Genomic DNA, 13,446 nt, shown 5'->3' with positions numbered 1-13,446 from the left:
CACACCCCCCCCGCACCCCCCCCCCCCAATCGAGCAGGTCCCACCAGCGGTGCCCAGCGCGGGGGGGAGAAGCTGTGTCGGGGGGTGCGGTGGGGGGGGAGGATGCGTGTGTGTGTGCGTGAGCGCGTGCGTGAGCGTGTGTGTGTCCCCCCCCCCCCACCCCCCCGCAGTGATGCTGGGGTCGCTGCTGGCGGCCACCACGGAGGCGCCGGGGGAGTTTTTCTTCTCGGAGGGGGTGCGGCTGAAGCAGTACCGCGGCATGGGCTCGCTGGACGCCATGGAGCAGGGCGGCGGCAGCCAGAAACGCTACTTCAGGTGGGGGCCGGGGGAGGGGGGGGGGGGGGGGCGAGGGCAGCACCCCCCCACACACACACCACCCCCCCCACCCCCCCCACCGAGCGCCCGCCGTAGGGCGCGGGGCCACGGACATCACCCCCCCCCCCCACCGCATCCATCCCGGTGCCCACCCCGGGGGTCCCAGGGCCAGAACCCCCCCCTGACCCATCCTGGTGCCCATCCTGGGGGGGGGTCTCACAGCTCTCACCCTCCCTTCATCCATCCTAGTGCCCACCCCGGGGGTCCCAGGGCCAGAACTCCCTCCTGCACCCGTCCTGGTGCCCATCCTGGGGGTTCCCAGGGCCATAATTCCTCCCCGCCCCCCAATACTGGTGCCCACCCTGGGGGGGGGTGTCTCACATCTGTCGTCCCCCCCCTCCAGCACCCATCCTAGAGCCCCACCCCGGGGGTCCCACGGTCAGAACTCCCCCCTGAGCCCGTCCTGGTGCCCATCCTGGGGGGGGTCTCACAGTTCTCGCCCCCCCACACCCCCACCCTGGTGCCCACCCCGGGGGTCCCACAGCCAGAACTCCCTCCTGACCCCATCCTGGTGCCCATCCTGGGGGGGGTCTCACAGCTCTCACACCCCCTTCATCCATCCTAGTGCCCACCCCGGGGGTCCCACGGCCAGAACTCCCCCCTGACCCCGTCCTGGTGCCCATCCTGGGGGGGGGGTCTCACAGTTCTCGCCCCCCCGCCCCCCAGTACTGGTGCCCACCTTGGGGAGGGTCTCACATCTGTCGTCCCCCCCCTCCAGCACCCATCCTAGTGCCCACCCTGGGGGTCCCACGGTCATAACTCCCCCCTGACCCCGTCCTGGTGCCCATCTTGGGGGGGGGTGTCTCACAGTTCTCATCCCCCCGCCCCCCAGTACTGGTGCCCACCTTGGGGGGGGGTCTCACATCTGTCGTCGTCCCCCCCCCCCCAGCACCCATCCTGGTGCCCACCCTGGGGGTCCCAGGGCCATAATTCCCCCCCACCCCCCAATACTGGTGCCCACCCTGGGGGGGGGTCTCACATCTGTCGTCCCCCCCCCTCCAGCACCCATCCTGGTGCCCACCCCGGGGGTCCCACGGCCATAACTCCCCCCTGACCCCGTCCTGGTCCCCACCCTGGGGGGGGGGTCTCACATCCATCGTCCCCCCCTCCAGCACCCATCCTGGTGCCCACCCTGGGGGTCCCAGGGCCATAACTCTCCCCTGAGCCCATCCTGGTCCCCATCTTGGGGGGGGGGGTCTCACATCCGTCGTCCCCCCCCTCCAGCACCCATCCTGGTGCCCATCCCGGGGGGGGTCTCTCAGCTCTCACCCCCCCACACCCCCACCCTGGTGCCCACCCTGGGGAGGCGGGGGGGGGCTGTCTCACAGCTCTGTGTGTGTGTGTGCCCCCCCCAGCGAGGGCGACGCGGTGAAGGTGGCGCAGGGGGTGTCGGGCTCGGTGCAGGACAAAGGCTCCATCCACAAATTCGTCCCTTATTTGATCGCCGGGATCCAACACGGCTGCCAGGACATGGGCGCCAGGAGCCTCTCCGCCCTCCGGTGGGGGTTGGGGTTTTTTTTTTTTGGGGGGGGGGGGGGGGGGTGTCACCCGGCCACGCTGACACCCCCCCCCCTACCCTCCTCCATCCCCCCCCCCCCCCCCCCCGGCCCCACACCAGGTCCATGATGTACTCGGGGGAGCTGAAGTTCGAGAAGAGGACGATGGCGGCGCAGATCGAGGGGGGGTCCACGGGCTCCACTCGTAAGTTGGGGGGGGGGGGGGGATATTGGGGGGGTGGGGGGGGGTGGGGAAAGGCTGCGGTAAAGCACCACGTCAGATCCGGCTCGTGTGCCCCCCCCCCCGCCTCCCCCCCCACCCCCCAGGGCACGGTGGAGGTTGGGGGTGGGGGGGGGGGTGGGGGGGGGGCACCCAGTAAGTCCAGTGATAAGTTTATGGGGGCGCCCAGTTGCCCCACTGTCAATTTGGGGGGGGGGGCGCCCAGTTACCCCAGTGCTGGGTATGGGGGTGGGGGGGCACCCAGTTGCCCCCTTGACAAGTTGGGGGGGGGGGCGCCCAGTTACCCCAGTGATGGGTATGGGGGTGGGGGGGGCACCCAGTTGCCCCCTTGACAAGTTGGGGGGGGGCGCCCAGTTGCCCCAGTGCTGGGTATGGTGGGGGGGGGGGGGGGGCACCAAGTTGCCCCACTCTCAATTTGGGGGGGGGGGGCGCCCGGTTACCCCAGTGCTGGGTGCAGTGGGGGGGGGTCGGGTACCCCATGGCCCCAGTTTGGGGTATGGGGGGGTGCCCAGGTATTGGGGGTCCCAGCACCCCCCCCCATTGCCCCAGAGCCAGTTACTGGGGGGGCAGGCCCCCCCATTGTCCCAGTGTGGGGCATCGGGGGGGTGTCGGATGCCCCCCATTGCCCCAGTGCAGAGTATTGGGGGTCCCAGAACCCCCCCCCCCACCTTGTGTGGGGGGGCCGGACGCGCTGATCGGGGGAGCTCTCAGCCGACCCCCCCCCCCAACACCGGCTGTGGGTGTCCCCCCCCCGGGCTGTGGCACGGTGGGGACACCCCCATGCTGGGGGTGCTGGTGCAGACTGGGACGGGGGGAGCAGCCTGGAGGGGGGGGTCAGGGACACGGGGGGGGCTCTGGGACACCCGGGGGGGATCAGGGACATGGGGGGGGGGGGGCTCCGGGACACGGAGGGGGGGGTGGTGTCTGGGACACCGGGGGGTTGGGGACCCGGGGGGGGTCTGAGACACAGGGGGGGTCTGGGACATGGCGGGGCGGGAGGGTGTCTGTGACATGGGGGGGGTCAGGGACATGGGGGGGGTCAGGGCAAAGCCTGGGGGCTGTTGGGGGGGGTGTCGCACCCGGGGGAGCCCCCCATGTGTGGGGCAGTGCCGTGTGTCCCCATTGTCCCCGTCCCCCCCCAGTGACACTCGGGTGCGGGCAGGGTGCAGCAGTTGCTTTAATTCACCCCCGGGGGGGGGGGGCCCACACTTGGGGGGGGGGGGGGGAAGCACCCGTGGGGCGCCCCCAGCCCCCCAACATCCCACCCCCCCGGTGTCACCCCCCGCCTCGGTGTCACCCGCCAGAACCGGGGGCTTCATCTCGGGCCCCCCCCCCCGCGAGATGCTGCAGCACCGGGGGGGGGAGGGGCGCGTGGGGAGGCGGGGCTTGTGCGAGGGGGCGGGGCTTCCTGTGGCTGGCGGAGATGGTTGGGTGGCCAGTTGGCGGGGGGCTTGTGGCCAGTTGCTGGTTGGCCGGCCGGCGGGGCTGCTGGTTGGTTGGTCGGTCAACTGGTTGAGGTGCTGGTTGGCTGCGGTTGGTTGCCACGTTGGCCAAGACGTTGGTTGGCTGGTTGAGGAGCTGGTTGGTTCGTTGGTTGGTCGGTCAACTGGTTGAGATGCTGGTTGGCTGGTTGAGGTGCTGGTTGGCTGCGGTTGGTTGCCACGTTGGCCAAGATGTTGGTTGGCTGGTTGAGATGCTGGTTGGTTGGTTGGTTGGTCAATGGGTTGATGTGCTGGTTGGTTGGTTGGTCAACTGGTTAAGATGCTGGTTGGCTGGTTGAGGTGCTGGTTGGTTGGTTGGGGTGCTGGTTGGTTGTGGTTGGTCAACTGGTTGAGATGCTGGTTGACTGGTTGAGGTACTGGTTGGCTGTGGTTGGTTGCCACATTGGCCAAGATACTGGTTGGCTGGTTGAGGAGCTGGTTGGTTCGTTGGTTGGTCGGTCAACTGGTTGAGATGCTGGTTGGCTGTGGTTGGTTGCCACATTGGCCAAGATGTTGGTTGGCTGGTTGAGATGCTGGTTGTTGGTTGGTTGGTCAATGGGTTGAGGTGCTGGTTGGTTGGTTGGTCAACTGGTTGAGATGCTGGTTGACTGGTTGAGGTACTGGTTGGTTGGTTGGGGTGCTGGTTGGTTGTGGTTGGTCAACTGGTTGAGATGCTGGTTGGTTGGTTGGTTGGTCAACTGGTTGAGATGCTGGTTGGCTGTGGTTGGTTGCCACATTGGCCAAGATGTTGGTTGGCTGGTTGAGATGCTGGTTGGTTGGTTGGTTGGTCAATGGGTTGAGGTGCTGGTTGGTTGGTTGGTTGGTTGGTCAACTGGTTGAGATGCTGGTTGGCCGGTTGAGGTGCTGGTTGGCTGCGGTTCGTTGCCACGTTGGCTAAGATGTTGGTTGGCTGACCAAGATGCTGGTTGGTTGGTTGGTTGGTCAATGGGTTGAGGTGCTGGTTGGTTGGTTGGTCAACTGGTTAAGATGCTGGTTGGCTGGTTGAGGTGCTGGTTGGTTGGTTGGGGTGCTGGTTGGTTGTGGTTGGTCAACTGGTTGAGATGCTGGTTGACTGGTTGAGGTACTGGTTGGCTGTGGTTGGTTGCCACATTGGCCAAGATACTGGTTGGCTGGTTGAGGAGCTGGTTGGTTCGTTGGTTGGTCGGTCAACTGGTTGAGATGCTGGTTGGCTGTGGTTGGTTGCCACATTGGCCAAGATGTTGGTTGGCTGGTTGAGATGCTGGTTGGTTGGTTGGTTGGTCAATGGGTTGAGGTGCTGGTTGGTTGGTTGGTCAACTGGTTGAGATGCTGGTTGACTGGTTGAGGTACTGGTTGGTTGGTTGGGGTGCTGGTTGGTTGTGGTTGGTCAACTGGTTGAGATGCTGGTTGGTTGGTTGGTTGGTCAACTGGTTGAGATGCTGGTTGGCTGTGGTTGGTTGCCACATTGGCCAAGATGTTGGTTGGCTGGTTGAGATGCTGGTTGGTTGGTTGGTTGGTCAATGGGTTGAGGTGCTGGTTGGTTGGTTGGTCAACTGGTTGAGATGCTGGTTGACTGGTTGAGGTACTGGTTGGTTGGTTGGGGTGCTGGTTGGTTGTGGTTGGTCAACTGGTTGAGATGCTGGTTGGTTGGTTGGTTGGTCAACTGGTTGAGATGCTGGTTGACTGGTTGAGGTACTGGTTGGCTGCGGTTGGTTGCCACGTTGGCCAAGGTGTTGGTTGGCTGGTTGAGGTGGTGGTTGGCTGACCAAGATGCTGGTTGGTTGTGGTTGGTCAACTGGTTGAGATGCTGGTTAGTTGGTCAATGGGTTGAGATGCTGGTTGGTTAGTTGTTTAAGGTGCTGGTTGGTTGGTTAGTCAACTGGTTGAGATGCTGGTTGACTGGTTGAGGTACTGGTTGGCTGCGGTTGGTTGCCACGTTGGCCAAGATGTTGGTTGGCTGGTTGAGGTGCTGGTTGGCTGACCAAGATGCTGGTTGGTTGTGGTTGGTCAACTGGTTGAGATGCTCGTTGGTTGGTTGGTTGGTTGGGGTGCTGGTTGAGATGCTGGTTGGTTGGTTGGTCAACTGGTTGAGGTGCTGGTTGGTTGTGTGAGAGGCTGGTTCATTGGTTGGGGTGCTGGTTGAGTTACTGGTTGGCTGGTTGAGGTGCTGGTTGGTCGGTTGGTCAACTGGTTGAGATGCTGGTTGGTTGGTTGGTTGGGGTGCTGGTTGAGGTGCTGGTTGGTTGTTTGAGATGCTGGTTGTTTGGTTGGTCGGCTGGTTAAGATGCTGGTTGGCTGTGGTTGGTTGCCACATTGGCCAAGATGTTGGTTGGCTGGTTGAGGTGCCGGCTGGTTGGTTGAGATGCTGGTCAACTGGCTGGTTGAGGTGCTGGTCGACTGTGGTCAGTTGCCACGCTGGCCAAGATGCTGGTTGGCTGGTTGAGATGCTGGTCAACTGGCTGGTTGAGGTGCTGGTTGGCTGACCAGGATGCTGGTTGGCTGTGGTTGGTCAACTGGTTGAGATGGTGGTTGGTTGGTTGGTCAATGGGTTGAGATGCTGGTTGGTTGGTTGGTTGGTCGGTCAGCTGGTTAAGATGGTGGTTGGTTGGTCAACTGGTTGAGATGCTGGTTGGTTCGTTGAGATGCTGGTTGGCTGCGGTTGGTCAACTGGTTGAGGCACTGGTTGGCTGACCAGGATGATGGTTGGGTGTGGCTGGTCAACTGGTTGAGATGCTGGTTGACTGGTTGAGGTACTGGTTGGCTGCGGTTGGTTGCCACGTTGGCCAAGATGTTGGTTGGCTGGTTGAGGTGCTGGTTGGCTGACCAGGATGATGGTTGGTTGTGGTTGGTCGACTGATTGAGACGCTGGTTGGCTGGCTGGTTAGCTGGTTGGGATGCTGGTTGGTTAGCTAGTTAGCTAGCTGGTTCTTTGGCCAGGGTACTGGTTAGCTGACCGGTTGCTCAGCTGCTCTACTGGCCAGGATGCCAGTTGGCCGCCTTGGCCACGCTCTCCATGAGCCATGACCAGCCCAGGCCGGGTCAGGCCCGGGCTGTCGTGGTGCTGCCGGCACCGCTCGGGGTGAAGCCGGGCATCGTTTCGGGGTGGCACGTCCTCACCGGCACCCGCGGGACCGCGGCACCTGCCTGGCGTCTGCCTCAGCGGTGCCGGTGCCGGGTGGCTCGGCTGGACCTCGGTGCCGGGAGCCTGGTGCTGGTGGCCAGCTGGCCGGGTCAGGGTGCCTTACGGGTGCCAGGTGGCTCGGTCATGGCACGGTGCCGGTGCCAGGAGGCTCGGTCAGAGCACGGTGCCGGCGCCAGCTCGCAGGGTCGGAGCATGGTGCCGATGGCCGGCTGGAGCGCGGTGCCGGTGCCGGGCGGCTTGGCCAGAGCACGGCACCGGTGCTGGTGCCAGGAGGCTCCATGGGAGCGTGGTGCCGGTGCCGAATGGCTCAGCTGGAGCATGGTGCCGGTGCCAGTGCCAGATGGTGCCGGTGCCGGCTGGTGCCAGTGCCAGGAGACTCGGTGCCGGTGCTGGTGCCGGATGGCTCAGCTGGAGCATGGTGTCGGATGGTGCCAGTGCCGGATGGTGCCGGTGCCAGGAGGTTTGGTGCTGGTAGCAGATGGTGCTGGTGATGGATGGCTCAGCTGGAGCATGGTGCCGGTGCCGGCTGGTGCCGGTGCCAGGAGGCTTGGTGCTGGTGCTGGTGCCGGATGGCTCAGCTGGAGTGTGGTGTTGGATGGTGCCGGTGCCGGATGGTGCCGGCTGGTGCCGGTGCCAGGAGGTTTGGTGCCGGTGCCGGTGCCGGCTGGCTCAGCTGGAGCGCGGTGTTGGATGACCCCAGTGCCGGCTGGTGCCGGTGCCGTGAGACCCGGTCGAGCAGCGTGTCGGTGCCAGCGGGTGCCGGTGCCGGGTGGTGCCGGCTGGTGTGTCGGGGGGGTCCGGGGGGGCCGTGCCAGGCCGGGGTGACCCTGTGCCCTTCTCTCTCTTTCCTGCCCACGCCGCCGCCGTAGCGTTACGGTTCTGCCACGTAAGTACCGGCTGGGGACCCCCCCCCAGCAACAGCGGGGGGAGGGGGGGCCAGGGCGGGGGGAGAGCTGTGAGGGGGGGGGGGGGGGGGCACAGCCCCCCCACCCCCTGGATGGAGATTGGGGGTGCTGGGGGGGGCGGGGTGGGGGGGCACCCCCCGTTTCCCAGCCAGGATCTGACGTGGTGCCGGCGGCAGCCGGGGTCGGGGGGGGGAAAGTGGGGTCTGGGGGTGTCGTGTGTGTGTCCCCCCCCCACCACTGACACACACACCCCCACCCCCCCCACCCCCACCCCCCCGTTCTGCCCCACAGTTACGAGAAGCGGCTGTACTGAGGAGGGGCCGTGGGCTGGGCCCCCCCGGCCGGGCCCCCCGGGGCCCCCCCCGGCCCCCCCCCCGCCCCCCCACCGCTAGTGCCGCGCCGGGGCTGGCCCTGCACCGCGGGCGGGACCCCCCCCGGCCAGCCCCCCCCCCCCCCCTCCTCCGCGGCCCCCCCTCGCCCAGAGGGGTGCTGGGGGACCCCCCCCCCACTGCCCCCCCCGCCCCTTACCGGCACCGCGGGGGCTTCTTGGGGGGGGGCGGGGGGGGGCACCCTGTAGAGGTGGGTAGGACGTAGCACCCGCTGCTTGCCCCCCCCCCCCCCATTGCACCCCACTGCTGGGGGGGCACGGAAGGGACTGACCCCCCCCGAACCCTCCCCAGGGCTCCCTGCTGGGGAGGGGGGGGGGAGGTGCTGCCTCCTGTGCCCCCCCCCCCCCGTGCCCCCCCCAGGCTGGGGTGACCCCGGGGGCAGCAGCGGGGACACCCCCCCCGCCCCCCCCCCCATCCCGGGGGGTGCCCGTGGGGGGGGGCACCGCGCTGGATCCAGGTATTAATAAATAAAGTCATGGAGCATCGGCAGCGCCCCGGCCTGGCACCGGCACCGGGGGGGCACCGGGGGGGCTGGGGGGGGAGGGGGCATACCACGGCAGGGGGGTGACACGCTGTGGCACCGGGGTGGCACATGATGGCATGGAGGGGGGGGCGCAGCGTGGCAGGGCGGGTGGCACAGGGTGGCACACCACGGCAGGGCCTGGCACACCGTGGGCATGGCCTTGCGCCCCGTGGGCACGTCCTGGCACGCCGTGGCACAGCCTGGCACGCCGTGGGGACAGCCTTGTCACCCTGGGCACAGCCTTGCGTGCCGTGGGCACGTCCTTGCACGCCGTGGCACGGGTTGGCACAGCCTGGCCCACCATGGCACAGCCTTGTCACCTTGGGTGCAGCCTGGCACACCATGGACATGTCCTTGCACGCCGCGGCACGGGTTGGCACGCCGTGGCACAGCCTGGCACGCCATGGGGACAGCCTTGTCACCCTGGGCACAGCCTTGCGTGCCGTGGGCATGTCCTTGCACGCCGTGGCACAGGTTGGCACAGCCTGGCACACCATGGCACACCGTGGCACAGCCTTGTCACCTTGGGCGCAGCCTGGCAACACCATGGGCACGTCCTTGCGCCCCGTGGGCACATCCTGGCACGCCGTGGCACAGCCTGGCACACCATGGCACAGCCTTGTCACCTTGGGCACAGCCTTGCGTGCCGTGGGCACGTCCTTGCGCATCCTTGCACGCCGTGGCACTGGTTGGCACAGCCTGGCACAGCCTGGCCCACCATGGGCATGTCCTTGCACACCGTGGCACAGCCTGGCACACCGTGGGGACAGCCTTGTCACCCTGGGCACAGCCTGGCACGCCGTGGGCACGTCCTTGCACACCGTGGCACTGCTTGGCACAGCCTGGCACAGCCTTGTCACCTTGGGCACAGCCTTGCGTGCCGTGGGCACGTCCTTGCACGCCGTGGCACTGGTTGGCACCGCCTGGTCCACCATGGCACAGCCTTGTCACCTTGGGCACAGCCTGGCAACACCATGGGCATGTCCTTGCACCCCATGGCATGGGTTGGCACGCCGTGGCACAGCCTGGCACACCGTGGGGACAGCCTTGTCACCTTGGGCACAGCCTTGCGTGCCGTGGGCACCTCCTTGCACGCTGTGGCACGGGTTGGCACACCGTGGCACAGCCTGGCACGCCGTGGGCATGTCCTTGCACCCCGTGGGCACGTCCTGGCACGCCGTGGCACAGCCTGGCCCGCCATGGGGACAGCCTTGTCACCTTGGGCACAGCCCTGCGTGCCGTGGGCACGTCCTTGCATGCCGTGGCACTGGTTGGCACCGCCTGGTCCACCATGGCACAGCCTTGTCACCTTGGGCACAGCCTTGCATGCCATGGGCACGTCCTTGCACCCCGTGGGCACGTCCCGGCACGCCGTGGCACAGCCTTGTCACCCTGGGCATGTCCTCACACGCCGTGGCACGGGTTGGCACAGCCTGGCCCACCATGGCACAGCCTTGTCACCTTGGGCGCAGCCTGGCACGCCGTGGCCATGGCTCCTCACACCCCAGACACCCCCTTGAGCCCCCACCACAGCTCTGCCCGCCGCCCCCCCCCCAACTCAGCACCCAGCCGGGCTGCGGGCACGGGTGCCACCGTGTCCCCGCGTCCCCCCCTTCCCCGTCCCGTCCCCCCCGCCCCCCGCCTTAGAGCCTGGCCTTGGGCGGGGGGGGCCCGTCCAGGGAGCGGAGGAAGGCCAGCAGGGCCCCCCGGTACTCCCGGGGGTGTCGGCGCAGGTGGGCGGCGTGGGGGGAGCGGGGCCAGCCCCGGGCGTGGGCGCGGATGCCCTGCGCCCGCCATCCCCGCAGCAGCGCCCGCAGGGCGGCCGGGGGGCTCAGCCCGTCGTCCAGGCTGTAGAAAAGGAGGAGGGGGCAACGCAAGGGGGGGCGGGCGAAAGCCCCCCTCGCCCTCTCCAGCTCCCCCCCCACCCAGGGCCCCGCCAGCCCCAGGTAGAGGCGGGCGCCGGCGAACGCCGCCAGCCGCAGGGACGGGGCGCCCGCCGCGCCGGCGAGGCCTGCGGGCAGAGAGCGGCGTCGGTGGCGGGGCCGGCGGGGGTCGCCTTGGCTTTCCACCCCCGGCCCGGTGTCACCCCCGTCCCGTCCCGTCCCGTCCCCCCCCGGCCGAGGCCGGGCACACTCACCCCGCGCCATGTCCGCGAAGCCGCCGGTGACCAGGCTGTCGTAGACGACGCCGCGGAAGCGCGGCGCCAGGCGCTGGCACTGCCGGGGGCGCTGGCGCAGGAGCAGCAGCAGCTGGGCGAAGGTGTAGGCGCCGGCGGAGATGGCGTGGACCAGCAGCGGGCGGGCGGCCAGGCCACCGCCGCCGCCGCCACCACCTCCGTCACCGCCTCCGATGCCACCGATGCCGCCGCCGCCGCCACCTCCATGGCTGTCGCCGCCGCCGCCATCGGCACCAGGGCCACCATCGACACCGGTGGCACCAGGGCCACCAGCGCCACCACCGTTGCCTCCACCGCTGCCACCAGCACCACCAGTGCCACCACCACCACCACCACCGCCTTCAACGCCACCATCGCGACCACTGTCTCCCCCATCTCCACCACCGTCACCACCAGTGCCACCGCTGGCGCCCCCGCCATCTTTAACACCTCCACCACCGCCGCCTCCACCAGTGCCACCGTCACCACCAGTGCCACCACCACCGTCGCCACCACCTTCAACCCCACCATCCTGACCGCTCCCTCCCCCATCTTTACCACCACCATCGCCACCAGTGCCACCACGTTTAACACCACCACCACCACCACCAACTCCACCAGTGCCACCACCAGTGCCACCACCATGTTTAACACCACCACCACCACCACCAGTGCCACCACCGTCACCACCACCTTCAACCCCACCATCCTGACCCCTCTCTTCCCCATCTTTACTACCACCATCACCACCACCACCACCACCAGTGCCACCACCATGTTTAACACCACCACCACCACCACCAGTGCCACCACTACCACCACCAACTCCACCAGTGCCGCCACCACCACCACCACCCCCACCACCAGTGCCACCACCAACTCCACCAGTGCCACCACCAACTCCACCAGTGCCGCCACCACCACCACCACCAGTGCCACCACCAACTCCACCAGTGCCACCACCAACTCCACTGGTGCCACCCCCGCCATCACCACCACCTCCCACTCCACCGCCACGACCGCTATCTCCACCACCGCCTCCACCACCGACCCCACCACCATCCCACCCCCTGCCTCCGCCACCCCCGTCGCCCTCTCCCCCGTCCTCCCCCCCGCCGTCCCCCCCCGGCTCCAGCAGCCGCAGCAGCCTCTGGGCCAGCCGCCGGCCGTGCCGCGGCCACAGGACGTGCCACGCCGTGGTCCCCACCACCAGCACGTCCACGCCGTGGGGCAGGTAGAGGGCCAGGTACCGCGCCAGCGCCCCCCCCCGCGCCCCCAGCCAGGGCAGCAGCAGCAGCAGGGGTTTGCCGGGGGGGGCCGGGGGGGACCCCCCCACTCCGGCGCTGCTGTACAGGCGCATGGTCCCCGAGATGGACGTCACCGTGACGGGGGGCAGCTGGGGGGGGGCACAGTGCTGCCAGGCATCCTCCCTGGGGGGGGGGGAAGGGCAGGGTTGGGGGGTGGGGAGGGGTTAGGGGGCGGGACCCCCCCCCAATAAATGGTGGACACCCCCAAAATGAGGGATATCCTCCCCCCCCCCCCCCACATCCCCCAAGGTGGGACAGCCCCAAAAGTGGGACACCCCCCCCCCCCCGGCAATGTGGGACACCCCCCCGCCCCCAAAATGTGGCACAACCCCCCCCCCTCAAATATGGGAACCCCCCCCCAAAAAAAGCGGGACACACCCCAAATGTGGGACACCCCCCCCCCAAAAAAGTGGGACCCCCCTCCAAAAGAGTGGGACACCCCCCCCCAAATATGGGACACCCCCCCCCCAAAAAAAGCGGGACGCACCCCAAATGTGGGACCCCCCCTCCAAAAGAGTGGGACAGCCCCCCCCAAATATGGGACCCCTCCCCTATATGGGACCCCCCCCCAAAAAAAGTGGGACACCCCCAGATGAGGGACAACCCCCCCCCCCCAATGCGGGACACACCCACCCCCCCCAAAATGTGGGAATCTCCCCCCAAATGGGGGACACCCCCCCAAAAGTGGGACCCCCCTCCCCCAATGTGGGACCCCCCCCTCAAAATATAGGACCCCCCTCTAAACGTGGAATCCCCCCAAATGTGGGAATCTCCCCCCAACTGATGGGCAACCCCCCCCCCAAACGTGGGACCCCCCCAAAAGTGGGACACCCCCCCCCAGTATGGGACACCCCCCCCCAGTATAAGACCCCCCCCCCAAATGTGGGACAGCCCCTAAATGTGGGACACCCCCCCCCAAAATTGGGACACCCCCCCCAAAATGTGGGACACCCCCCCCCCCGGGCAGGGTCTGCCCCCCCCCCGCTGCCCCAGGACCTGCTGCCCCCCCCCGCCCCGCCGTGGGGCCGTTCGGACCCCCCCCCCCAAGTGCCCCCCCCGCGTCCCGCAGGTGCTTGGGGACCCCCCCGGCCCCCCTTGTGCCCCCCCAGCGCTCACCCGGGGTCACAGTCGGGGGGGGGCAGGTCGGTCAGGGGGTCCAGATGTGGGGGGAGGTCCATGTGCGGGGGGGGGTCCAGATGTTGGGGGGGGTCCATATGTGGGGGGGGGGGGGACACGGACGGGGGGGGGAGGAGCCGGGGGGTGTCTGGGGGGGGCAGAGGGGGGGCGGGAGGAGACGGGAGGTGCCGGGGGGGGGGGGTGTCCCAGTGGGGGCCGGTGATGGGTGCTGGGGGGATCCTGGGGGGGTCCCGGGGGGGGGAGGGGGTGTCCCAGTGGGGGCCGGGGGGGTGTCAGGGGGTGCCAGAAGGTGCCGGGGTGGGTCCCGGGGAGGGTC

At 68.1% G+C, this 13,446-nt stretch overlaps 2 protein-coding genes across 3 annotated transcripts; one reads left to right on the top strand and one right to left on the bottom strand.

The window, feature by feature from the left end:
• Nucleotides 1-155: 155 nt before the first annotated feature.
• Nucleotides 156-8,497, top strand: LOC141736919 (inosine-5'-monophosphate dehydrogenase 1a-like). Of its 2 annotated transcripts, XM_074571566.1 has the most exons (5): nucleotides 156-315; nucleotides 1,731-1,874; nucleotides 1,994-2,076; nucleotides 7,584-7,600; nucleotides 7,911-8,497. In XM_074571566.1, exons 1-5 carry the CDS (start codon nucleotides 173-175, stop codon nucleotides 8,211-8,213), a joined length of 690 nt encoding a protein of 229 aa, XP_074427667.1. In that variant the 5' UTR covers nucleotides 156-172; the 3' UTR covers nucleotides 8,214-8,497. The 2 variants fall into 2 exon arrangements, with proteins under 2 accessions (XP_074427667.1, XP_074427668.1); XM_074571567.1 differs by lacking the exon at nucleotides 7,584-7,600 and having other exon boundaries at nucleotides 7,911-8,089.
• LOC141736920 (uncharacterized) lies at nucleotides 8,484-13,184 on the bottom strand. Its single transcript, XM_074571569.1, has 5 exons — nucleotides 13,110-13,184; nucleotides 11,567-12,116; nucleotides 10,669-11,263; nucleotides 9,586-10,542; nucleotides 8,484-9,482 (listed from the first exon to the last, which is right to left on the bottom strand). The coding sequence occupies exons 1-4, from the start codon at nucleotides 13,169-13,171 to the stop codon at nucleotides 10,175-10,177; spliced, it is 1,575 nt and encodes a 524-aa protein (XP_074427670.1). The 5' UTR covers nucleotides 13,172-13,184; the 3' UTR covers nucleotides 8,484-9,482; nucleotides 9,586-10,174.
• Between the last annotated feature and the right edge of the window lie 262 nt (nucleotides 13,185-13,446).

The sequence above is a fragment of the Larus michahellis genome, unplaced genomic scaffold (assembly GCF_964199755.1).
Source record: "Larus michahellis unplaced genomic scaffold, bLarMic1.1 SCAFFOLD_574, whole genome shotgun sequence".
NCBI classification, from domain to species: domain Eukaryota; kingdom Metazoa; phylum Chordata; class Aves; order Charadriiformes; family Laridae; genus Larus; species Larus michahellis.
This window is presented reverse-complemented; position numbering and strand designations above follow the sequence as displayed.